Below are 26,451 nucleotides of genomic sequence, written 5' to 3'. Positions count from 1 at the left end.
CTCATCTACTGCATCCGCTGCTCTAGATGTCAGCTGATTTACATCGGTGAGACTAGCGGAGGTTGGGCGATCGTTTCGCCGAACACCTCCGCTCAGTCCGCAATAACCTACCTGAACTCCCGGTGGCTCAGCACTTCAACTCCCCCTCCCATTCCCAATCCGACCTCTCTGTCCTGGGTCTCCTCCATTGCCAGAGTGAGCAACACCGGAAATTGGAGGAACAGCACCTCATATTCTGCCTGGGTTGCTTGCGTCCGGTTGGCATGAACATTGAATTCTCCCAATTTTGCTAGCCCTTGCTGTCTCCTCCCCTTCCTTAACCCTCGAGCTGTCTCCTCCCATCCCCCCGCCCTCTGGCTCCTCCTCCTCCTTTTTTCCTTCCTTCTCCCCCCCATCCCCCATCAGTCTGAAGCAAAGATCTTATAGTGCTCCGCTATAAGATCTTTGGTCTGAAGAAGGGTTTCGGCCCAAAACGTCGCCTATTTCCTTCGCTCCATAGATGCTGCTGCACCCGCTGAGTTTCTCCAGCATTTTTGTGTACCTTTGAAATCTATTATCTCTATTCTCACACACATACCGTTCCCCCACAACACTGATTAAACCAAAGATCATAGAATGCATATGGTCCAGAGACCTTCCATTGCGCATTGTCGCTCATTTTATACGCAATTTCCTTTTATAAATTGAAAAAAAGCAAATTATTTATTATAAACAAAGATCTAATGGTCTATCATAGAAGGCAAAGATAGACCAAGATAAACTCCTGCAAAATCCATTGGACTGACGTGGATTTAACCCCTCTAGTGACGTTCCGTTGCGTACCACACGTCAGTCCATTGGATCTTGTGGGCGTGGTCTATCTTGCTCCTGGTTCAGCCCGCGGCAGAAGCGCGCATGCGCCGCCGGCCAAAGCGGTTCACGGCGGCCGGGCGGGAGTGCGCACGCGCGTATCCGTCGGGGAAATTTTAAACAGGATTTCGGCGGAAACGGGGGGAAGCCGTCGCTGCGAGCGGGCGAGCGAGTGAGTGTTGTTGTTGTTGTCGTCGCCGCCGCCGCCGGTACCAGGTGAACACACACACACACAATCAAACAAGTAAGTTCATTCCACTGTTTGCCATAGGCCGGGCAGGCGTTTATTGGGCGGGCAGGAGATGCTCGGTTACCGTGGGCCCGGGCAGGCGGGCGATCTCGGTTACCGTGGGCCCGGGCTGGAGATGCTCGGTTACCGTGGGCTGGATTGGCGATGCTCGGTTACCGTGGGCCCGGGCTGGAGATGCTCGGTTACCGTGGGCCCGGGCTGGAGATGCTCGGTTACCGTGGGCCCGGGCAGGCGGGCGAGCGATGCTCTTCGGCCCCGGCTGGACGAACGGTCCCCGATTACTGCGGCCCAGGTGGACGGTCGATGTCCCGGTGGGAGGGAGTTGCCTCTCGGTGATCTACCCGCGCGAACTACTGGCGGCTGTCACTTAAATGACGGCCCCTACTTTGCAAAAAACATGCACCTGAAGTCGGGTCACATGAGAACACAGAAGAGCACAAGAACAGGCCTTTCGGGGATTAGTCACACAGCACGGAAACAGGCTCTTCGGCCCACACCGACCAACATGTCCCATCGACATTAGTCCCATCTGCCTGTGTTTGGCCCATTCCCTCTAAACCTATCCTATCCATGTAACTGCCTAAAGTTTTCTTTTAAATGTTACGATAGTCCGAGCCTCAAGTCCCGCCTCTGACAGCTCGTTCCATACACCTACCACCCTTTGTGTAAAATAAAGTCACTCCTCGGGTTCCTATTAAATCTCTTCCCCTCCCCCACCGTAAAAATCTATGTCCTCTGGTTCTAGATTTGTTTGCTCATAATCATAATAATTGTAATTTATAGCCAAGTATGTTTTACAATATACGAGGAATTTGATTTGCCATACAGTCAAACCAAAAAAAGCAACAAGACACACAACTACATAAAACATTGACACAAACATCCACTTTGTGTCAATGTTTTATGTAGTTGTGTGTCTTGTTGCTTTTTTGGTATGACTGTATGGCAAATCAAATTCCTCGTATATTGTAAAATATACTTGGCTATAAATTACAATTATTGCATTAATAACATATACCGGAAGTGACGGATGTCCTCCAGATGGATTGAGTGGCTCCGTACGTCAAGCCCTATGACCCAGTGACCTTACGTGCAACCCCCCCTATAGCTGGTGGAGTTGCTGCCTCACACAGACCTGGGTTTGATACTGACCTTGTGTGTTGTCTGTGATGTTTGCATGTTCTCCCAGTGATGTCGTGGGTTTTCTCTGTGTTCTCTAGTTTCTTCCCAAAGACATGCAGATTTGTAGCTTAATTGACCTCTGTAAATTGGCCTTATTATGTAAGGAGTGGATGCGAATGTGGCATAACAAAGAACTAGTGCGAAAGGATGATCGTTGATCGGCATTGACTCGATGGGCTGAAGGGCAGGCTTTCCTGTGGGAATCAAAACATGCCAAATCTGAGAAAGTAGAGGAGCTAGCGTGCCTTCTTTGTGATTAAATCTATGTTCTGGGCCCAGGGCAGGTTAACTGAGCATAGCCATCAACCCCTTATCAATGAATAAATGAAGGTAAATACCCTGAGGATATTGAGATGAATCATTCTCCGACTAGTTGCCATCTTCAGGTTTGTTTTTGCACTAATTGCTATTGAAGGTAATGTTAATGAAATGATGGTTTCTTATAATTTATCCATCATCAATCATGATGAGATCTATTTGAATCGGTCAGTTTTGATCCAATCAATTGATGCTAAATTAACCGAGCTTAGACCCCTGCATGGTGCTTTGTTATCAGCATACATGTAGTCCTATGTGGGACCTTATCAAATGCTTTCTGAAAGTCCAGGTACCCTACATCCACTGGCTCTCCCTTGTCCATTTTCCTAGTTATGTGCCGCTATTTAATCTTTTATAATTGACTCCAGCATCTTCCCCACCATCGATGTCGGGCTAACTCGTCTATAATTCTCTGTTTTCTCTCTCCTGCCTTTCTTTAAAAAGTGGGAAACATTAGCTATCCTCCAATCCACAGGAACTGATCCTCAATCTATAGAACATTGGAATCGGTTTGAAATCAATACTCTTGTAGAGAAGTGTAAGGTCATATTATTAATGATTTGAATTGGTTTTTTTATTTGTAGGTTCTAGCTATTTAATATGTCAAAACGAAAAGAAAATGTTTCTGATGGAATGTTACCCACAAAAAGAATCAAAACTGAAGTTGTGAAGGAAAATGATCCAGATGAAGCCAACGGAGGTAATTGGAAAGTTGCAGCGCATAATGGACAAAGTGGTGACTGTCTTCCAAGTTCACTCTTGGTAAGTTACTATAGATATGAACATAGATTTCAAGAGAAAACCTTGCTTAAGAAATCTTGTTGATTTTCTTTGATGCAATAAATGAGAGATTGGACAATGATAGTCAGGGCTGGCCTTAAGCCGATTGGACCGATTGCTCCCAATTGGGCCCCGCGCCTAAGGGGGCCCCGTGCTAGAGTAATCAAAAGACCCCAGAGCTCCGCTCTGGGATCTTTGGAGTAATCTACTCTTGGCTCGAGTAGATCTACCCCGGGTGGAGGGGGTAGAGAGGGGTGGAGAGAGAGTAGAGGGGTGGAGGGGGAAGAAAGGGGTAGACGGGGAGGGGGTGTGAGGGGGAATTGAGAATGGGGAGGTGGGTCGTTCGCTCAGGGTCCCGGGGCAGCGCTCCCGTCCCTCCAGTCGCCATGCTTCACGCACACGGCCCCGGCTCCACCCCTCTCTCTCCCCAGGGAGACGCGGTGAACAATACAGGTAGGGCCGGGCCGGGGGTTGGAGCAATGTTCATGAACCTCGGCCTCAGCTCACACCCGTCCGGCATCCGCTCCCGCCGCCGGCCCTCTCTCTCCCTTCTCTCCTTCCCTCCCTCCGTTCCCTTCTTTCCTCCCTCCCTTCTCTCCTTCCCTCCCTCTTCCCTTCTCTCCTTCCCTCCCTCCCTTCTTTCTCTCCTTCCTCTCTTTCTTTTCCCTTCTCTCCTTCCCTTCTTTCTCTCTTTCCCTCCCTCCCTTCTTTCTCTCCTTCCCTACCTTCTTTCTCTACTTCCCTCCCTCCCTTCTCTCCCTCCCTCCCTTCTCTCCCTCCCTCCCTTCTCTCCCTCCCTCCCTTCTCTCCCTCCCTCCCTTCTCTCTCTTCCTCCCTTCTCTCCCTCCCTCCATTCTCGTCTTCCTCCCTTCTCCCCTTCCCTCCCTTCTCTCTCTCTCACACACACACACACACACACACACACACACACACACACACACACACACACACACACACACAACGCACAGACAACTAACACACACACATCATGCACAGACAACTAACATACACACAATTTAGACGCGCACACACACACACACAAACACCCTAAGTTTAGATGGGGTAGAAGCCCAAAGGATCTAGTTAATTAAATTTTTTTTTTCATTTCACAGTCACTAAAACAAGTGGTATTGTAAATATGTACTTTTCAGAGGTGATCTACACATTTTATTTGTTACTTGTAGGCTTACATGTATGCAATTTTATATTAAAACTAGACCAAGTGCAGACCCGTTGGGTCTGTTTCCCCAACGGCGTTTTGCAGGGGGGGGGGGGGAGGGGGGGCTGCGGCATCAAACTCATATTAACCAACCCCCAAACACACAGGTGGGGGGGGGGGGGATGTGAGGAGGGGAGGGAGGGGAGAGGAGGTGGAGGAAATGGGACAGATTTGGGAGGGAAAAGAGAGCGGGGTAGGGGGTGAGAGAGGGGGATGGGGAGAGAGATGTGGTGGAGGGGGAGGATGGGGAGGTAGGGAAGGAGGGAGGGAGGGGGAGAGGGGTGGGGGAGAGAGGGGAAAGAGTGGGGAGGGAGGTGGAGAGGGGTAGGGGGAGTGATGGAAGAGGGACAGAGGGGTAGGAGGAAGGGGGTGGCGTAGAGAGGGAAGGGGGGTGGGGGAGAGAGGGATGGGTGGGAGAGGGGTGCAGAGAGGGAAACATAGAACCATTGAAATTAAGTGCAGGAGTAGGCCATTCGGCCCTTCGAGCCTGCACCACCATTCAATATGATCGTGGCTGATCATCCAACTCAGTATCCTGTACCTGCCTTCTCTCCATACCCCCTGATCCCTTTAGCCACAAGGACCACATCTAACTCCCTCTTAAATACAGCCAATGAACAGGCCTCAACTACCTTCTGTGCCAGTGAATTCCAGAGATTCACCACTCTCTGTGTGAAAAATGTTTTTCTCATCTCGGTCCTAAAAGATTTACCCCTTATCCTTAAACTGTGACCCCTTGTTCTGGACTTCCCCAACATCTGGAACAATCTTCCTGCATCTAGCCTGTCCAACCCCTTAAGAATTTTGTAAGTTTCTATAAGATACCCCCTCAATCTTCTAAATTCTAGCATGTACAAGCCGAGTCTATCCAGTCTTTCGTCATATGAAAGTCCTGACATCCCAGGAATCAGCCTGGTGAACCTTCTCTGTACTCCCTCTATGGCAACAATGTATTTGAACATTGGGCATTGTGACATCACACGATGGAACGTTCACCAGGGGCTGGGGCTGGTGAAGCTTCTGTGGGTGTGAAGCCAGTTTAGTTTTGAAATATTGGGGGGGGGTGTGGGTTAGGATTTGATTAAAAACGTGTACTTAAACACGACGACCAATGGCAAACCCGTTGGGTCTGATCCCCCAACGCAGCCGTTCCCTACCCGTAGCCCCCACTGGGGGGGGGGTGGGGGGCGGCATCACACACACTAACCACCCCCACACACAGAGTTGGAAAAGTGTATAAAGACCGTTCCCTACCTGTAGCCCCCAGGGGAGACGTGGTCGTCGAAGTCGGGTTCCGGCCGTCTTAAAATAGCGTATCTTGAAGTCGTCGAAGTCGGGTCCGTCTCGGCAACGCTGGGGGGGGGGGGGGGTGTGGCGGGGCGGCATCACACACACGAAGCATCCCCACACACAGAGCCTTAAAAGTGTAATGCCCCAACACAGCCGTTGCCTACCCGTAGCCCCCACGGGAGACGTGGTCCTCGAAGTAGAGCCGTCACCGAAAGGCCGTTTTTAAATGGCGTCGCTTGAAGTTGTGCTGCGGGCGCCAGCAGCCGTTATGGTCGCTGGCCAGCAGGAGGCGACAAAATGAGTGAGGGGGAGGGGGGGGGAGGGGTGGAGAAGGTTTTAATGAAAAAAATGGACATAAACATAACGAAATGTAATGAGGAGTGGATAGCTGGAAGGGAAAGTGAAATGTCTACCGAAATGGCTGCTTGTATGGGGGAGAAGCCAGTTTGTATTTGAAAAACTGGGGGGGGGGGGGGGAGAAGGCATTACACTTTTGCGTATGTGAGCATTGGGCATTGTGACATCACACGTTGGAACGTTCAGCAGGGGCTGGGGCTGGTGAAGCTTCTGTGGGTGTGAAGCCAGTTTAGTTTTGAAATATTGGGGGGGGGGGGATGGATTTGATTAAAAACGTATACGTAAACACGACAAAATGTAATAAGGAGTGGATACTTTGAAAGAAAAGTGAAATCTCTACCGAAATGGAAAAGATGTCGGCGATTCTGCTTTACCCCTTATCCTTAAACTTTGACCCCTTGTTCTGGTCTTCACCAACATCCGGAACAATCATCCTGCATCTAGCCTGTCCAACCCATTAAGAATTTTAAACGTTTCTATAAGATACCCCCTCAATCTTCTAAAATCTAGCGAGTACAAGGCGAGTCTATCCAGTCTTTCTTCATATGAAAGTTCTGACATTTCCAGGAATCAGCCTGGTGAACCTTCTCTGTACTCTCTCTATGGCAACGATGACTTTGAGCATTGGGCATTGTGACATCACACGATGGAACGTTCAGCAGGGGCTGAAGCTGAATCTATGAGTGAGAAGTCAGTTTAGTTTTGAAATATTGGGGGGGGGGGGGGAAGGATTTGATTAAAAACATGTACTTAAACACGACGGAATGTAATGAGGAGCGCATACTTAGAAAGAAAAGCGAAATCTCTGACGAAGTGGAAAAGACGTGGGCGGTCCTGCGGCCCCCAATAGCCCCCAATGGGGGGGGGGGCCTCACACACACTAACCACCCCCACACACAGAGTTTGAAAAGTGCATAAAGACCGTTCCCTACCTGTAGCCCCCAGGGGAGATTTGGTCGTCGAAGTCGGGTCCCTGCCGTCTTAAAATAGCGTATCTTGAAGTCGTCGAAGTCGGGTCCGTCTCGGCAACGCGTGGGGGGGGTGGTGGGGGGGTTCGCGGTGCGGCATCACACACACGAAGCTTCGACACACACAGAGCCTTAAAAGTGTAAATGCCCGACCTCTTTTCCGTTTTTCTCTAATTTAATTAAGATGTGCAGGTGGTGTTCTTATCGAGGTTCAGGGGTGAATGACGTAAATATTTTCACACAATATGGGAACATCTCATGTTGTCTTGAAGGCTCCTCGGCCCACATCTGACTCTCTGTACTGTCACTATGGCAACGATGTCTATGAGCACTGGGCATTGTGACATCACACGATGGAACGTTCACCATTGGCTGGGGCTCCTGCATAGGCATATGTAAATGGGTCCATTCCGATTGGGCATCTGTGAGCATCGGGCATTGTGACATCACACGATGGAATGTTCAGCAGGGGCTGGTGCTGGTGAGGCTTGTGTGGGTGAGAAGCCAGTTTAGTTGTGAGGATTTTTGGGGGGGGGGGGGGGGGGTGGGTAAGGTTTTGATTTAAAACGTGCGCTTAAACACGACGGAATGGAATGAGAAGCGCATACTTGAAAGAAAAGCGAAATCTCTTCCGAAGTCGAAAAGACGCGGGCGGTCCTGCGTCCGGTTTCGGAGTTGCGGAGAATCACAGGGAGCGCGCCAGCAAGGGAGTGGGCCAGGGTGCCGGACGGACGGAGTTCCGTTTGGAATCTGGGGCGAGAGTTTTATATATTAACTAGACCAAGTGCAGACCCGTTGGGTCTGTTTCCCCAACGGCGTTTTGCAGGGGGGGGGGAGGGGGGGCTGCGGCATCAAACTCATATTAACCAACCCCCAAACACACAGGTGGGGGGAGGGGGGGGGGGGGATGTGAAGAGGGGAGGGAGGGGAGAGGAGGTGGAGGAAATGGGACAGATTTGGGAGGGAAAGGAGAGCGGGGTAGGGGGTGAGAGAGGGGGATGGGAAGAGATATGTGGGGGAGGGGGAGGATGTGGAGGTAGGGGAGGAGGGAGGGAGGGGGAGAGGGGTGGGGGAGAGAGGGGAAAGAGTGGGGAGGGAGAGTGGAGGGGGAAGGGGGAGAGGTGGAAGAGTGGGGAGGGAGGTGGAGAGGGGTAGGGGGAGTGATGGAAGAGGGACAGAGGGGTAGGAGGAAGGGGGTGGCGTAGAGAGGGAAGGGGGGTGGGGGAGAGAGGGATGGGTGGGAGAGGGGTGCGGAGAGGGAAACATAGAACCATTGAAATTAAGTGCAGGAGTAGGCCATTCGGCCCTTCGAGCCTGCACCACCATTCAATATGATCGTGGCTGATCATCCAACTCAGTATCCTGTACCTGCCTTCTCTCCATACCCCCTGATCCCTTTAGTCACAAGGACCACATCTAACTCCCTCTTAAATACAGCCAATGAACAGGCCTCAACTACCTTCTGTGCCAGTGAATTCCAGAGATTCACCACTCTCTGTGTGAAAAATGTTTTTCTCATCTCGGGCCTAAAAGATTTACCCCTTATCCTTAAACTGTGACCCCTTGTTCTGGACTTCCCCAACATCTGGAACAATCTTCCTGCATCTAGCCTGTTGAACCCCTTAAGAATTTTGTAAGTTTCTATAAGATACCCCCTCAATCTTCTAAATTCTTGCATGTACAAGCCGAGTCTATCCAGTCTTTCGTCATATGAAAGTCCTGACATCCCAGAAATCAGTCTGGTGAACCTTCTCTGTACTCCCTCTATGGCAACAATGTATTTGAACATTGGGCATTGTGACATCACACAATGGAACGTTCACCAAGTGCTTGTGCTCCTGCAAAGGCATATGTAAATGAATCCATTCCGATTGGACATCTGTGAGCATCGGGCATTGTGACATCACACGATGGAACGTTCACCAGGGGCTGGGGCTGGTGATGCTTCTATGGGTGAGAAGCCAGTTTATTATTGAAATATTGGGGGGGGGGGTGAAGGATTTGATTAAAAACGTGTACTTAAACACGACGACCAATGGCAAACCCGTTGGGTCTGATCCCCCAACGCAGCCGTACCCTACCCGTAGCCCCCACTGGGGGGGGGGGGGGCGGCATCACACACACTAACCACCCCCACACACAGATTTATAATGAACAGTTAAATTAGTAAATTCAAATTGATAAAAATAAAGAAAATTACAATGAAATGCAATAAAATGTTATTCTTTAAAAAATAAGCTTGTAAATTAAATGGAATTTTTAAGATTTATATAATGAGCAGGTTGATGTGATACAAATAAATTCAATCCAATAAAAATAAAGCTGATTTTTATCGTCAGACAAATGCAATCCACGACTCCTGTCTTCACAAGCAAAGTAAGAATGACGGTTAGTGAAGAATTCAAACAATCGCTGAGCGTTCAAGATGATGTGTGCGCGCCTCCTGCACCAAAGGGGGGGGGGGGGGGTGGTGCGTTTGTCGTCACACACAAAGATGAGGAGGGAGAGGGGGAAAAGTGTGGAGGGAGGGGTGGTGTGGGATCGGAGGTGGAGAGGGGTGAGGGGGAGGGAGCGGTGTTGAAATTATTAGTCTTTAAAAGTAATGTTAAGTGAGAAATAAATCAATTCAATGAAATACAAATATTGAATTTAACAATAAAATGTTAATGTTAAAAATGAAATGCACTCCTGAAGATTTATAATGAACAGTTAAATTAGTAAATTCAAATTGATAAAAATAAAGAAAATAACAATGAAATGCAATAAAATGTTTTTTTTTTAAAAATAAGCTTGTAAATTAAATTGACTTTTTAAGATTTATATAATGATCAGGTTGATGTGAAACAAATAAATTCTATCCAATAAAAATAAAGCTGATTATTATTGTCAGACAAATGCAATCCACGACTCCTGTCTTCACAAGCAAAGTCAGAATGACGGTTAGTGAAGAATTCAAACATTTGCTGAGCGTTCAAGATGCTGTGCGCGCGCCTCCTGCACCAAAGGGGGGGGGGGGGGGGGGTGGTGCGTTTGTCGTCACACACAAAGATGAGGAGGGAGAGGGGGAGGGGTGGTGCGTTGGTCGTCACACACAAAGATGAGGAGGGAGAGGGGGAAGAGTGTGGAGGGAGGGGGGGTGTTGGATCGGAGGTGGAGAGGGGTGTGGGGGTCTAAGCTATTGCAGTAAAGTAAACAGTGTCACTAATGCCAGCGTGTTGTAGAGTAATTAGTCGTTAAGAAATAAGCTCGGTCCTTCCTGTGAAAACCTACCGGTACTCGCGGTAAAGTGAAGAAGCGGTCTCAATTAATCAGAGGCCGATTGGCGATCGTGGAGGCGAGGATCATATCTGTTGCCGGGCAGGGGGGGGGGGGGGGGGGGGGGGGGGGTGGTCGTCAGTATTTCTAGTTTGCTCGTTTTCGGACCATGATAACGGGAGAAAAAGGGAGTGAAATTGATTGCTATTTGCCGCGAGTTCGTAAGTTACGCGATCGGAGCATTTTGTCCCTGCATGTTTTCGCATGAAGCTCCGAGATTATCTGTTATAGACTAATAACTGTACAACAGGCTGGCATTAGTGACAATGTTCAATTCACCGCGTTATAGTTCAGGCCCTCAATTTCATGAATGAACGTCTGAGTAAGTGAGTGAGTGAGTGAATGAATAAGGAATGAATGAATGAATGAATGAATCTATTAACGTTATAAAGGGTGCAATTAGATTAATTAAAGTCCATACAGTTAGATGTTCATAAATTCCGGCCTTTAGTCTTTCCTTTCAGGTAGGTGATTCATGGGTTCATTTGTGTTCCAGCACATCAGCATGGACCTTGTTCTCTTGCATTTTTATCCACTTCGCAGCACTTTCTTCTGTCGTTTTTTATGTTTTTTGCACTAAATACAATGAAGCTGCTGCAAGTTTCCATGACATTTATTCCACAGAACAACACATTTGAATCTCCAGTAAAACAGGCATCTGTGAAGCCCTCTCAGCCATTTTGTGTGCTGGCCTGAAACAAAGCGCGTGATTGGCCAACTGGCAGACAACTCAATGTCAAACGTGCATTGATTGGAATATTAAAATCTCGACATATTGTTCGTTCTTCTCTAATTTAATTAAGTTGTGCATGTGTTGTTCATATCGAGTTTCAGGGGTTTGAAACACGTTAATATTTTTACACAATATGTGAACATCTCATGTTGTTTTGAAAGCTCCTCGGCTCACAGGCTATTCTCTGTACGGTAACTATGGCAACGATGTCTTTGAGCATCTGGGCTTGTGTGGGTGATAAGCCAGTTTAGTTTTGAAGTATTGGGGGGGGGGGGGGGTATGTTATCCATTAAAAACGTGCGCTTAAACACGACGGAATGAAATGAGAAGCGCATACTTAGAAAGAAAAGCGAAATCTCTGACGAAGTGGAAAAGACGTGGGCGGTCCTGCGGCCCCCAATAGCCCCCAATGGGGGGGGGGGGGGGGCCTCACACACACTAACCACCCCCACACACAGAGTTGGAAAAGTGCATAAAGACCGTTCCCTACCTGTAGCCCCCAGGGGAGATTTGGTCGTCGAAGTCGGGTCCCTGCCGTCTTAAAATAGCGTATCTTGAAGTCGTCGAAGTCGGGTCCGTCTCGGCAACGCGTGGGGGGGGTGGTGGGGGGGTTTGCGGTGCGGCATCACACACACGAAGCTTCGACACACACAGAGCCTTAAAAGTGTAAATGCCCGACCTCTTTTCCGTTTTTCTCTAATTTAATTAAGATGTGCAGGTGGTGTTCTTATCGATGGTTCAGGGGTGAATGACGTAAATATTTTCACACACAATATGGGAACATCTCATGTTGTCTTGAAGGCTCCTCGGCCCTCATCTGACTCTCTGTACTGTCACTATGGCAACGATGTCTATGAGCACTGGGCATTGTGACATCACACGATGGAACGTTCACCATTGGCTGGGGCTCCTGCATAGGCATATGTAAATGGGTCCATTCCGATTGGTCATCTGTGAGCATTGGGCATTGTGACATCACACGATGGAATGTTCAGCAGGGGCTGGTGCTGGTGAGGCTTGTGTGGGTGAGAAGCCAGTTTAGTTTTGAGATTTTTGGGGGGGGGGGGGGGGGGTGTGTAAGGTTTTGATTTAAAACGTGCGCTTAAACACGACGGAATGGAATGAGAAGCGCATACTTAGAAAGAAAAGCGAAATCTCTTCCGAAGTCGAAAAGACGCGGGCGGTCCTGAGTCCGGTTTCGGAGTTGCGGAGAATCACAGGGAGCGCGCCAGCAAAGGGAGTGGGCCAGGGTGCCGGACGGACGGAGTTCCGTTTTGGAATCTGGGGCGAGAGTTTTATATATTATATGATAGATAGATGTAGCTTAGATCTGTTTGGTCCATTAACTTGCAGGCACTTTTTAAGCGCACATTTTGATTACTTTCCATTCTACCATTGAGATATAAAGTCTATAATAGACTTTATTTGTATTTCTATGATTCTACAGACCTTGGCTGGGAACCTGGGGCTCACCAAAATTGTTCCCAATTGGGCCCCACACCTCCTAAGGCCGGCCCTGATGGTAGTGTAATGGGTACGATTTATCTATATTTTATAAAAGGCCCACAATGAAATTTCACATTGAATGAATGAGGCCAGAAAATGTGGGGTTTGGACATGAAGCAGAAATAATTGTTAACCTATTTTATGTGAGTAAGGCAAGTGAGATAGTTTGCAGTGAAAGAAGGTATTTAATAGTGTTCTAACAGGATTTGTGTGTGGATCCCTCCTGTTTACCCTTAACTTTAACAAGTTAAAGTCCAGAATCAAAACTGCAATATTTAAATTGTGTATATGTTATATCAAATTGGGGAGTCGAAGGTGAGGGTAGTGAAACTGAAGAGGTCAGTGAATTATAAAAAGTAAATTATAAAAATACTGAAAGACAAATAGTTGTGAAGATAAACATTTTAGCAGGAAGAATAGAGACGTCACTTAATTTTTGGAATGTGCCTGTCTTGGTGCTGTGGACGGTTAAGATGATTTGGGAGTACAAACATGTCAACATTTGCTGATTTTTGCCACCAGGATAAGTATGCTTTTAGAAGGCAACCCAGGCACAAAGGTGTATTTCTCAAGGGATAGGATTGAAAACTCAAACTTGTCCTGTTTTTGGTTAGACCATTCTTAGATTTACCCTTCTCCCTCTCAAACTACAATCTGAGAGGGAGAAGGGTAAATTGAGGTGTCATTACAGTTGAACAAAGGGAGCTATGGAGCCATGAGCTAGGAACTGGCCAAAGTTGACTGGAAAGATATCCTAGCAGGGATGACAGTGTAAACAACAATGATAGGTATTTCTGGGAATAATACAGAGGGTGCAGGATCAGTTCATTCCAAAGACGAAGAAAGATTTCAAGGGGAGTAATGGGTGACCGTGACTGGCAAGGGAAGTCAGGAGCAGTATAAAAATAACGAGAAGAAGTATAACGTAGCAAAGGTGAGCGGGAAGCCAGATGATTGGGTAACTTTTAAAGAGCAACAGAATATAACTAAAAAGGAAAAACGGGAAGAAAAGATGAGGTACGAAGGTAAGCTAGTCAAGAATATAAAGGAGGACAGTAAAAGCTTCTTTAGGTATGTGAAGAGGAAAAAAATAGTTAAGACCAAAGTTGGACCATTGAAGATTAAAAAAGGTGAATTTATTATGGGGAACAAGGAAATGGCAGAGGAGTTGAACAGGTAAACATAGAAACATAGAAAATAGGTGCAGGAGGTACTTTGAATCCGTCTTAATTAAGGAGGACTCAAACAATCGCCCTGATGTACTTGTGGCCAGAGGATCTAGGGTGACGGAGGAACTGAAGGAAATGCACATTAGGCAGGAAATGGTGTTGGGTAGAATGATTGGACTGAATACTGATAAATCCCCAGGGCCTGATGGTCTGCATCCGAGGGTACTTAAGGAAGTGGAGCTGGAAATCGTGGACGCATTGGTGATCATTTTCCAATGTTCTGTAGATTTAGGATCAGTTCCTGTGGATTGGAGGGTAGCTAACGTTATCCCACTTTTTATGAAAGGCGGGAGAGAGAAAACAGGGAATTGTAGACCAGTTAGCCTGACATCGGTGCTGGGGAAGATGCTGGAGTCAATTATAAAAGATAAAATAGTAGCACATTTATATAGCAGTAGCAGGATCGGTCCAAGTAGGGAGAGATAGAAACATAGAAATTAGGTGCAGGAGTAGGCCATTCGGCCCTTCGAGCCTGCACCGCCATTCAATATGATCATGGCTGATCATCCAACTCAGTATCCTGTACCTGCCTTCTGCAGTTGTACAGGGCCCTTGTGAGACCACACCTGGAGTATTGTGTGCAGCTTTGGTCTCCAAATTTGAGGAAGGATATTCTTGCCATTGAGGGCGTGCAGCGTAGCTTCATCCGGTTAAATCCCGGGATGGCAGGACTGTCATATGTTGATAGAATGGAGCAGCTGGGCTTGTATACTCTGGAATTTAGAAGGCTGAGAGGGGATCTTATTGAAACATATAAGATTGTTAAGGGTTTGGACATGCTAGCGGCAGGAAACATGTTCCCGATGTTGGGGTAATCCAGAACCAGGGGGCACAGTTTAAGAATAAGGGGTAAGCCATTTAGAATGGAGATGAGGAAAAACTTTTTCGCACAGAGAGTTGTGAGTGTGTGTAATTCTTTGCCTCAGAAGGCGGTGTCGGTCAGTTCTCTGGATGCTTTCAAGAAAGAATTAGATAGAGCTCTTAAATATAGCAGAGTCGGGATATGAGGAGAAGGCAGGAACGGGGTACTGATTGTGAATGATCAGCCATGATCACATTGAATGGCGGTGCTGGCTCGAAGGGCCGAATGGCCTACTCCTGCACCTATTGTCTATTGTCTGTCACGCATTCCTCCATATTCGGGGACAGATTCTTCCCAGCTGTTATCAGGCAATTGACCCTTTCGACCACTAACTAGAGAGTGGCCCTAGCCTACTATTGGAGACCCTCGGACTATCTTTGATTGAACTTTTCTGGACTTCATCTTGCACTAAATGTTATTCCCTTCATAGAAACATAGAAAATAGGTGCAGGAGTAGGCCATTCGGCCCTTCGTGCCTGCACCGCCATTCAATATGATCATGGCTGATCATCCAGCTCAGTATCCTGTACCTGCCTTCTCTGCATACCCCCTGATCCCATTAGCCACAAGGGCCACATCTAACTCCCTCTTAAATATAGCCAGTGAACTGGCCTCAACTACCTTCCGTGGCAGAGAATTCCAGAGATTCACCACTCTCTGTGTGAAAAATGTTTTCCTCATCTCGGTCCGTCGAGGTAAGTGATTGAAAAAAAGTTTCTACCAAACCCCCCCCCCCCCTTCCCCCCACCACATAAAACAAACCGAGGAACACTAAAACATACTTTTTAACACACATTAAAAATACCAAAAAGAAGAAAGGACAGACAGACTGTTAGCGGGGCAGCGACCAAAGATCTTATAGCTAAGATAGGCTACTCCTGCGAAATGCAATGGACTGACGTGTAGTACGCTATGGAGGGGATCATGGGCATTTTTCCACGCCCATTTTAGTAACCTGAGCCTACCTGACCCGACCCGACTCGCAGTGTAATCAATGTTGTGGGGCAACAGTTTGTGTGGGTTAGATTCATAAATCTGTCAGTTCATACTTCTTGTCAACAATAACATTTGATTCTGGTAATTGTCTTTTTTAATGTTTTTTAAATCATTTCTTTTTAAATGGTTCACAAGCAGTGTTTGAGTTGATTTTGTAGTAACCGGAACCGACCCGACTCGCAGGGTGATTGACATTGCGGAACTTTTGGTGTGTGATATAGGGTTAGATTCATAATTCTGTTAATTCTTGTTAAAGAATAAAATGTTTATAAACACACATACATGAAAATTATATAAATGTATATAATCATATAACACACACAATTATATTTCTTCTGATCCAATAATGAACTTTATTTCAGACTAAACAAGGGACATTAAATAAGAAACATTGTAAATAAGAAACATTGTAAACCTCCCCGCAACTTCACACACACTAGGCCTTATCCCCCCGGCACTCCCTCGCCTGCCCCCTCACTACAATGTCTCCCCCCCTCCTATGCCCCTCTCCCTCTCCCATTGCCCCATGCCCCACACTCTCTCTCCCCGCTGCCCCGGGCCCCACACTCCCTCTCCCCGCTGCCCCGCACTCTCTCTCCCCGCTGCCCCGCACTCTCTCTCCCCGCTGCCCCGGGCCCCGCACTCCTTCTCCCTGCTGCCCCGGGCCCCACACTCCCTCTCCCGCTGCCCCAGGCCCCACACTCCCTCTCCCCGCTGCCCCGCACTCTCTCTCCCCGCTGCCCCGGGCCCCGCACTCTCTCTCCTCGCTGCCCCGGGCCCCGCACTCCTTCTCCCCGCTGCCCCGCACTCTCTCTCCCCGCTGCCCCGAGCCCCGTACTCCTTCTCCCCGCTACCCCGCACTCTCTTTCCCCGCTGCCCCGGGCCCCGCACTCCTTCTCCCCGCTGCCCCGCACTCTCTCTCCCCGCTGCCCCGAGCCCCGTACTCCTTCTCCCCGCTGCCCCGCACTCTCTTTCCCCTCTGCCCCGGGCCCCGTACTCCTTCTCCCCGCTGCCCCGCACTCTCTCTCTCTCCGCTGCCCCGGGCCCCGTACTCCTTCTCCCCGCTGCCCCGGGCCCCGTACTCCTTCTCCCCGCTGCCCAGCACTCTCTCTCCCCGCTGCCCCGGGCCCCGTACTCCTTCTCCCTGCTGCCCCGCACTCTCTCTCCCCGCTGCCCCGGGCCCCGTACTCCTTCTCCCCGCTGCGGATCCAATCTTTTGCCGGAAGCAAGAGGGCGGAGCAAAATGGCGGAACAAGATGGCGGGGGCAGGTTGCTAAAATGAGTCATAAAATCGCCCATGAATCCGCCCATGAGCGTACTACACGTTTGCGTAGCGACTGCCAGTGGCGTCACCATTGAGAATAACTAAGCGGTCAGACAGGAGCAGGCTTGAGTGTGACATCAACACTTGTGCTGATATGGTCCAAAACTATCGCGTATATCCATGTGATCCTGTTCCTTTCTAATATTCTATTTTTCACAGCAAAATAATGGGTTTGATGGAAAGCATATTGGATATATTTTATTCTTTCATTCCGTTTGTACTGTTTGTTTATATCTCACCCAGAAATTCCCTTTTTTCAGAATGAAGGTGAAGTAGGAATAATCGAAAGTATTTCATTGAAAAATTTCATGTGCCATGCTTGCCTTGGACCTTTTAAGTTTGGACCAAATGTAAATTTTGTGGTTGGAAACAATGGAAGTAAGTGATATCAGTTGTTAACTCTTGTTGCTGAATTTGGTATGTTTTCTTCGCAACTACACACATGTCGTTTGCATCTTCAAGCAGAGTTCTGTAGGTTACCCTGAGAGTTTTTGTTAATTATATAGATAAATACTAATTAACAGAAATGTTTAAAATAGACTATACTTATGCTTCCTGTACACATAGTCCGAATTGCTGTTGTTATATTTTTGAGAAGATTTTCCATATTCAAATATCCTTTTTTATGACATTAAGTGACACTATTCGCTGTTTTTTCTGCTTTATATTTTGGTGGCAGCTATATTTAATTGTTCAATTCCTGAGCCTGTATCGTGAAGAAGCTCCAATGCTCAATCATTTCTGTTAGTTTACCATATTCAGGAGGATGCCATTTGGATCTATCTAGTCTGTACAACCCTGAAAGAGCTTGCCTATTAGCCCCACTCCCGTGGTCTTCCACAAGAGATAACAATCCTTTTTACTGCAATTATTTATTTAATTCCCTTTGGAAAGCTATTCATGTGTGGTTGTCAATCTGTTGAACAGTTCATTCGAAAACCAAGCCACTTGGATGCACTGTTGCTGTTGACATATAAAATATGAAAAATAAATGCAGAGCAGCAGAGTTAATTACAATAATTCTTCCCCGCTGTTCCTGTTCAAAGCAAACTGTTTGATATTGTTTACTGCAATACTATGGTTATGTGTGTACGTGCATGTGCATTCATTCCTCATTGCTTTACTTTGTGTGGTATCTAGACTTCTATGCTTCATAGCTTACATATACCATAAGGAATACCAAAGAGGGTAGGTGACATTGTGTAAGAAGGAACTACAGATGCAGGTTTAAACTGAAAGTAGACACAAAAAGCTGGACTAACTCAACGGGACAGGCAGCATCTTTGGAGAAAAGGATTGGGTGAGGTTTTGGGTCGAGATCCTACTTCAGATTGTGCTCTACCACTCTATCTTCTGACTAAGTATCTGGTCTACAGCTCATATGGATTACCTTTTTACTTTGTAATAACAAGTCAACAGTCCTGGCAAAGATCTCTCCTGGTCCGAGAACACTGATGCAATTATAAAGAAAGCACATCAGCGCCTCTACTTCCTGAGACGATTACGGAGAGTCGGTATGTCAAGAGGACTCTCTCGAACTTCTACAGGAGCACAGTAGAGAGCATGCTGACCGGTTGCATCGTGGCTTGGTTCGGCAACTTGAGCGCCCAGGAGCGGAAAAGACTACAAAAAGTTGTAAACACTGCCCAGTCCATCATCGGCTCTGACCTCCCTACCATCGAGGGGATCTACCGCAGTCGCTGCCTCAAAAAGGCTGGCAGCATCATCAAGGACCCACACCATCCTGGCCACACTCTCATCTCCCCGCTACCTTCAGGTAGACGGTACAGGAGACTGAAATCTGCAACATCCAGGTTCAGGAATAGCTCTTCCCCACAGCCATCAGGCTATTAAACTCAACTCAACAAAACTCTGAACATTAATAGCTCAATGCACTTTATTTGTTTATTTATTTATGTGTGTATCTATATATTCAATGGTACATGGACACACTGATCTGTTCTGTATTTATGCCTACTGTATTCTGTTGTGCTGAAGCAAAGCAAGAATGTTGTTGTCCTATCTGGGACACATGACAATAAACTATCTTGAATCTTGACATAGAATCTTTTAAAACTTTGTTCTCCTCTGCCATCAGGTGGGAAGAGTGCCGTGCTAACAGCCCTCATAGTGGGGCTTGGTGGGAAAGCAACTGCCACAAATAGAGGATATTCCATAAAAGGATTTGTAAAAAGTGGTCAAAAGTAAGGTTTAATTATTATATTTTTAAATCAATTTTATCTTTCTTATATATATATAACTAAAACGCTTTGTCTTGTTTGTGTCTGTGTGTGTCTATCTGATTTATTCCTATTTTCCTCCAAACGCTAGGCCACAGCCTTCCCATTTTCACATATTCTACTCGCATTTTTCCCGTGGAGGTGATAAACATCTTCCCGTTGCATTCTCACCTATATTTCCAAAGTTATTAATCGTTTAAAATTTTAAAAACGGCCCGAAAACCCATATTTCGGGGGAAAAAAGTGACTTCACAATGCATTCGCAAGGCAGGACAGGACACTCTGGGAGGGAGGGGCATTCCAGCGCTCGCGGTGAACGAGGAATGGCGGCAGGAATTTAAACAAAGAGCTGTCGGCTATAGTGCTGTGGGTTCTAAATATAGTGCAACCGGCTGGAGTGCTATGGGCTTTAAACATAGCGCTATGGCCACAGCGCTATTGGTCACAAACTGTTCTGGAAAATTCTCGCATAACAATGAGTCTTTAGAATTCTCTTTGAGCCTTTGATTATTTTTCAGGCAGTGGTAGAATTCTGGATAAGCCTAGTGGTGAAAGGTTACCAGTGGGATTGCAGTTACATTGGGATTGGCCTTGATTTTATAGAATGGACGGTGGGCTCAAGGGGGAGAGAGGGAGAGGTGGAGGGAGAAGGAGGGAGAGAGGGAGGGAATGAATAAGAGGGAGAAAAAAAGGAAGGAGGAGAGAGAGGGAGGGAGAGGGGGGCTTCCAAAATGGCTTCTACATCATCATCTAGTGCTAAAAGCAGGAAGCAGCCGTTCAAACAGCAGTATAGAAAGAGATGGCAAAGAATGCACTGTCAAATAAGGTGCGTAGAAGAGTTGTCAATTGGTAGCAAATTTGTGCATTCTTGTACTCTTACATGGGTATGACCGCACAAAAATGACAGCAAAATTACTCCGCGTAAAACACTGATTTCCTCAGCAATATACTGATTTTCAGGTTCTAGAATACTGAAATGCTCTGACAAAACTTGGCAGCTCTGGAAATGAGGAGGAGTGAGGTGGGGAGTGGGGTGGTAGAGGGAGATGGGGGGGGTATGGAGGAGGGAGATGGAGAGGGATGGAGGAGGGAGATTCCCCCTCCCTATCTACCCTCACCACCTCCCTCTCTGCCCCCTCACTCTCGGCCCCCCCCCCTCCCTTTCGCCCCCTCCCTCTCGCCCCCCCACCCTCTCGGCCCCCTCCCCGCCCCCCTCCTCTCCCTCCCCGTACCCTCTCCCTCTACCCATCTCCCTCTCTGCTCCCCCCTTCCTCTCTACCCCTTCCCACTTTATACCCCCCTCCTCTCACTCTCTACCCCCCTCCCTTTTAAGCTAGGGATTGAAGAGGGAGGGTGAAGAGGAGAACGAGGGAGTGCTGGGGGATGAGGAGAAATGAGCCGCATCTGCGCAGTTGGGGGCTATGCGTGAGTGGTGCAATATTGCGTTGGGGGAACGGGCAAGTGGTGGAATCTTGCATTGGGGGAGCAGACCCAACGGGTCTGCACTCGGTCAAGTATCTCTTAAATGTGTTCATCAAATATTTTACATCTTTGGCATTTTCTGTTTGATCAATAAGATGAGAATCACTCTGATCAAGAGAGTTAGATTTAGCTCTTGGGGCTAAAGGAATCAAGGGGTATGGGAGAAAAACAGGAACGGGATACTGATATTAGATCAACAATGATCATATTGATTGGCAGTGCTGGCTCAAAGGGACAAATGGCCTACTCCTGCTCCTATTTCTCTATGTTTCTCAACACTTAAAATAATGATCAGTTCTGTAGCAACATATACATGTCCAAGATTGATGTTCATAAGTGATAGTTCATAAGGACGACAGATGGCACAATGGGCTAAGTGTTCGGCTGGCAGCCTGAAGGTGGCCGGTTCGAATCCTGCTTGGAGTGTGTACTGTCGTTGTGTCCTTGGGCAAGACACTTCACCTACCTTTGCCTGGGACTAGAGACGGAAATTAGCTACTGATTGGCTACAATCTCGCATATTTACATGCAAATGTTAATTAATATGCACTGTCCCTATAAACAAAATATTATTATTATTATAGGAGCAGAATTAGGCGATTCGGCCCATCATGTGTACTCTGCTATTCGATCATATCTTATCTATCTCTCCCTCCTAACCCCATTCTCCTTCCTGCCTTTTCCCCATAACCCCTGGCACCCATACTAATCAAGGTTCATCAAGACAATTTATTTATACAATTGTGGAATATGGAGTGATCGCTTCAACCTGCAGTGCAGTGCAATTCAAGGAAGTTTGATCCTTCATCTTGATGTGCGTTAAACAAAATTATTTTTGTTACTAGCACCTTATAGGGGAGAGAGAGAGACAGTTATGCAGCTTAAAAAAATAAATTAAATGTTTCTTCCTCAACATCTACAGCAAAGTTTTTAGAATGCTTGGGTTAATGATTATTTTTAAGTTATTGGTTCAAAATTTAAATGTAACAACATAAAAATGCTTGCAGTACTCTTGGTTTGCTTCGGTTGGAGTGCACTACTTGATATGTTTGCAATTTTATTATTGTGTTCAAGGACCCCATTGAAACCTCTAATTTATTTGAATGGTTAACTCAAAAAGGTTGCAAAAATTAACTTTAATTTCCAACTTTTTTAAATTTCCAGTTCTGCAGATATTTCGATAACATTAAGAAACAGAGGACCCGATGCTTTTAAACCTGATAAATATGGGGAGGTTGTCATTGTGGAGCAACATATTTCTGGGGATGGAATAAGGCATTACAAATTGAAAAGTCAATCAGGTAAACCTCATTTTTGATTTCAAGTCATTTATTGGTTTGTGGACATCATTATTGCCCATCTGTAATTATCTTTGAAAATGCTGTTGATCCACCTTCCAGATCTGCTGCAAGCCTTGTAGTGACAATAGTCCATGTGCTGTTGGGTAGCAAATTCCTGTATTTGTCACAGTGTTGTTAAGGCTATGTGTTTCTATGTCAGAATGTTGTTTAACTTGACGAGGAGCCTGCTTGTGGTGGTGTTTGCATGTGCCTGCTGGTCTTGGTGGTAGGGGTCACCGGTGCTGTACTGTTTGATTAAGGATCCCGGGAAGCCGGGTGGCTGGAGAATCCCAGCAAGGAGCAGCTATACATGGCAGGCCTGGCTCGCCCGCCGCAGACGGTAGACCCAGCCGGACCGGGCGCAGGAAGACAAGGCGGGCTGCGGCCTGTAGAGGGGAAGAAGAGGAACCGGTGAAAGTGAACTGAGGTTTTACCTCCCGTGTCTTCGATGTTCGTTGCGGGAGGTGCCCCCAGGACACAAAGGTGGCCGGGCGAGAAGAGAAATGACTCAAAAATAATTACACTGTGTTTTGCACATGTGACAATAAGCACTATTGCCTATTGATTAGCCCAGATGAGTAACAATGGCGCTTTGTTTTAAAGGGCGTACTATGGTTATGGTGTATACCAGTGGTGGATAGATGCCAAATAAGTTGGTTGTTTTAAGTTGAGGGTTAACTATGATATATTCAGAAAGTACACTATGCATTGCAGAAGACCTGCGATATCTGTTGTTTGCAGAATTAATGCATATTTTATACCTTTTATATATACCTTTTTTAAAGCACAATAGCCCCACAAGAGAAGTGGCCAAACTTTGTTAAGAAATTTTAAAAGTATTGAATCAAAGAAGACGGCTTACAATTTTTGCAAAAAGAGTACCTGTAGTAAGTTTGAGGATCGGGAAAATTTCAGAATCAAGAAATGGATAAGGAAATTTGAAATGGGATATTAGAGTGATCTTGTGAAAAACAAAAGTAGATTACCTAGAGGCTTCTGCAAATATGTACAAAAGGAATAATAATAGCAAAAATATATTTGGATCTCATGATCTAAGAAATAAGTTATATTGGGGAATAACCAAATGAGGGGCAAATCAAACAGATTTTAATTTTTCCCTGCACAAAAGTAGATGCAGAGAAAAAACCTGAACAACAAAACTGAAATTGAACAATAGGTCAGTAGAGAATGTTGAGTACAGTATTAGTTTAAGGAAGCTTTGGTCACCCCTCGTAAACTTTAGTTGGAGGAGTTAACCAGGATTTTTGAATATGGAGAATGGGAAAGTAGTGTAAAATACGAACATTCTATTTGCTTTCACTGAAAGGTTTGGCCACCAATTTTACTCTTAGGGTTATTTCTTTTTCTGTAGGTCACTTAGTTTCCACAAAGAAAGAAGAACTCAATACAATATTGGACCAATTCAATATCCAGGTAGGTTTTGTTCCCTCAAGATTCATGTCAGTGAAGTCTCGTTGCTTTTTCATACTGGTCCAGAAATGTATGATCCCATTTACTATCAAAACCACACAGCTCTGCAACTTTCCCAGTTCTTTGCAATCCTCCAGAACACTGATTCATTAATCTGTATGTCTGACACCAGCTCTAAATGAGCAGAAATTTACTCTATATCAGAATGTTGCAAAGGCAGAAGTCACCAATTGTATTTCTTAGCTATCACCTCCATTCGTTGATATAGCAAACACGATTTCGGCAGCATACCAGCACAGTTAATAGAGCTGCTGCCTTACAGCTCCAACAACCCCTTGTTCAGTTTTTGATCTACTGTGATGTCTGTTTCAAGATTGCATTTTTGTTTCTGTGACTGGGTTTCCCTGCGATGCTCTGGTTTCCTCCACACCTCTAGGAAAAGCAGGTTGCTAAGCAAATTGGCCACTGTAAATTGTCCTTAGTATGCCGGAGAATGATAAAATCAGAGGGAAATTTATGGGAATATTGGAAATGGTTCAAAAAGGTGTTGGAGCAGTTATTGTAAATTGGTGTTCTTGGTTTATGCCATCCAGTAGGAACTCTTTCTGCCTTGTATGATTGTCTCTTGCACTGAAATGACATTCTGACCATTCATCTGCTCATTGTGAAGACTGATAAATTTGATCTGAGCTATAATTCTGACTGTCTTAGCTCGTCTTTAAAACACTTACCTGTGCTTTTTGTTGCTTCTAAATCTGACTGTTGCTGTCGTCCTCAGTTCACCTTTTCCCATCATCCAAAAAACGGCATCCAAAACTACCATTTCCCTAATGCTTAAGTCTCGACCCGAAACGTCACCTATTCCTTCGTTCCATAGATTCTGCCGTACTCGCTGAGTTTCTCCAGCATTTTTGCATACCTTTGATTTTCCCTAATTCTTATCATTAATTGGAGCGATTGTTTTCTTTCTAATACTGTGCCCTTAAGATCTCTGAACTCTTCCAGTTCCAGCCCTAAACACATTTTAATCAGTGGCAGTACTCCAGGTGTTCATAATCTATATAACTTAATTGGATGAGGGGATCGAGTGTAAAATATCTGAATTTGCCAATGATAGAAAGGAGGATGCAGAGCGGCTTCAGGAGATGTAGATACGCTGTATGAATGGGAAAGAACATGGCTGTTGATATTGTGAAAAATTTTAGAAGTGGAAAGTAAATTTTTTAAACATAGAAAGATTTAAGTGTTGGTGTTCAGAGTGAATTACTACAAACCCAGTTGACCGATTATTTTCCAGAGATGCTGCCTAAACCCGCTGAGTTACTCTAGCATTTTGTGCCTATCTTAGTTTATCGTGCCGGTTAGGTTTCATGAGAAGTTCAACCCAATGAATTTGTCCATTGGTTTATATCCACTATTCACTGGGCATGATTCATTATATGTTGACAAGCAGTTGTAGTGAGCAAGCTGAATGTTGGCCTTCATTGCAACATGATTTGAGTAGATGCATCTTGCCCACGTTGGACAGAGCCCAGGTGACACTGCACTTGGAATATTGTGGCGTTTGTTCCTGCAATAGAGGAAATGCGACAGGATTTCAACATATTATTTAGAAAATTGAGTAATCTCATTGAAATGTAGAAACTACTTGATGAGCTTGACAGGATAGGTTTAGAGTTTAATTTTCACCTGATTTGTGGTGTCTAGATCTTCTTTATGTAAATCCTTTCAGTGGAAATCAAAATATCTGCAAATGCTAAACATTTGAAATAAATCAGAAAATGCTGGAAATACTTTGTGGATTCGGTGGCATCCTGAAAATAATTAACATTTTGGGTGCAAGATGCTTCATCAGAGCTGGAGAGATCAAACTAGTTGCAAATTGCAGAGATATGCAGACCAAAGAGAACACCTCTAATAGGGTTGATGTCAGTGTTGTCAAGGAGATAAACTGTTGAGGTCATCTGCATTAATGATAAGGGAAATTGGGTAGAGCTTTTAAATATATGAAATACCAAGCAAGTCCGGTCGTTCTTGTGGAGAGGGAAAGACCTGAAACAAGATTAGAGATGGATGGATGGATGGCTGATACAGATGTAAACGGAGAAACCAAGTTACCTGAAGCTTTTGAGTTTGATGTTAAGTCCAAGTGGTTGCATTGTGCCCAGATAGAAGGTGCGATGCTTATATTGGGCCACAGAGAGGTCAGAGTGTGTGTCAGAGTTAGCTGTGGGTCACCCATCTGTGATTTTGCATGTTTCTCTCTCAATATTAGCAAATAATATATAATAATAAAATATAATAAATAAAATATAGCAAGTTTGACAGTGAACATTTAAAATGTTCCTTTTTCATCAATCGTTTGACTCCCGAGCTAATATTTCCTTATCAAATAGTTAACACATTAAAGTAGAATGTGATGAGATTTAAAGTAGAGGCGTGATGGGTCAGACAGCAAGTGTGGAAGGAATGGACAGATAATGTTTCAGTTTAGGGCTCTTCAGACTAATTCAAATTCTCCACTCGTGGGAACTTAATTCCATTATAGTTCTCTTTTGTTATTCCCACCAAACAGCAAGTACAAAATGTTTCCTGTCGTTTGTAAATGCTGTAGTCCAAAAAATATATGAATATCCTTTGGTGACTAATTTGCTGCATTCTCCAATGTTCTACTGCTTTAAAATTGCCTTTGCATTATGAAACAGACAATTTTGCAGCCTCAAACAGTTATATCAAAGTAAAAATTTGGCAGACAATTTTTAAAAACAAATACTGGTTAA

At 45.7% G+C, this 26,451-nt stretch overlaps 1 protein-coding gene across 3 annotated transcripts in view; it reads left to right on the top strand.

Moving 5' to 3' along the window:
• Window positions 1-908: 908 nt before the first annotated feature.
• smc6 (structural maintenance of chromosomes 6) overlaps window positions 909-26,451 on the top strand; it is a 68,098-nt gene continuing 42,555 nt past the window's right edge. The window contains exons 1-6 of one of the 3 annotated variants that reach the window (XM_033021560.1): window positions 909-1,093; window positions 3,184-3,361; window positions 17,439-17,556; window positions 19,277-19,382; window positions 22,065-22,201; window positions 23,613-23,674. In XM_033021560.1, coding sequence (XP_032877451.1) covers window positions 3,200-3,361; window positions 17,439-17,556; window positions 19,277-19,382; window positions 22,065-22,201; window positions 23,613-23,674 — 585 coding nt within the window. In that variant the 5' untranslated portion in view covers window positions 909-1,093; window positions 3,184-3,199. Of the gene's footprint in view, window positions 1,094-3,180; window positions 3,362-17,421; window positions 17,557-19,276; window positions 19,383-22,064; window positions 22,202-23,612; window positions 23,675-26,451 lie in introns of those variants that run through there. The other 2 variants (XM_033021561.1, XM_033021562.1) reach the window with 2 other exon arrangements.

This window comes from Amblyraja radiata, chromosome 5 (assembly GCF_010909765.2).
Source record: "Amblyraja radiata isolate CabotCenter1 chromosome 5, sAmbRad1.1.pri, whole genome shotgun sequence".
Classification (NCBI taxonomy): domain Eukaryota; kingdom Metazoa; phylum Chordata; class Chondrichthyes; order Rajiformes; family Rajidae; genus Amblyraja; species Amblyraja radiata.
This window is presented reverse-complemented; position numbering and strand designations above follow the sequence as displayed.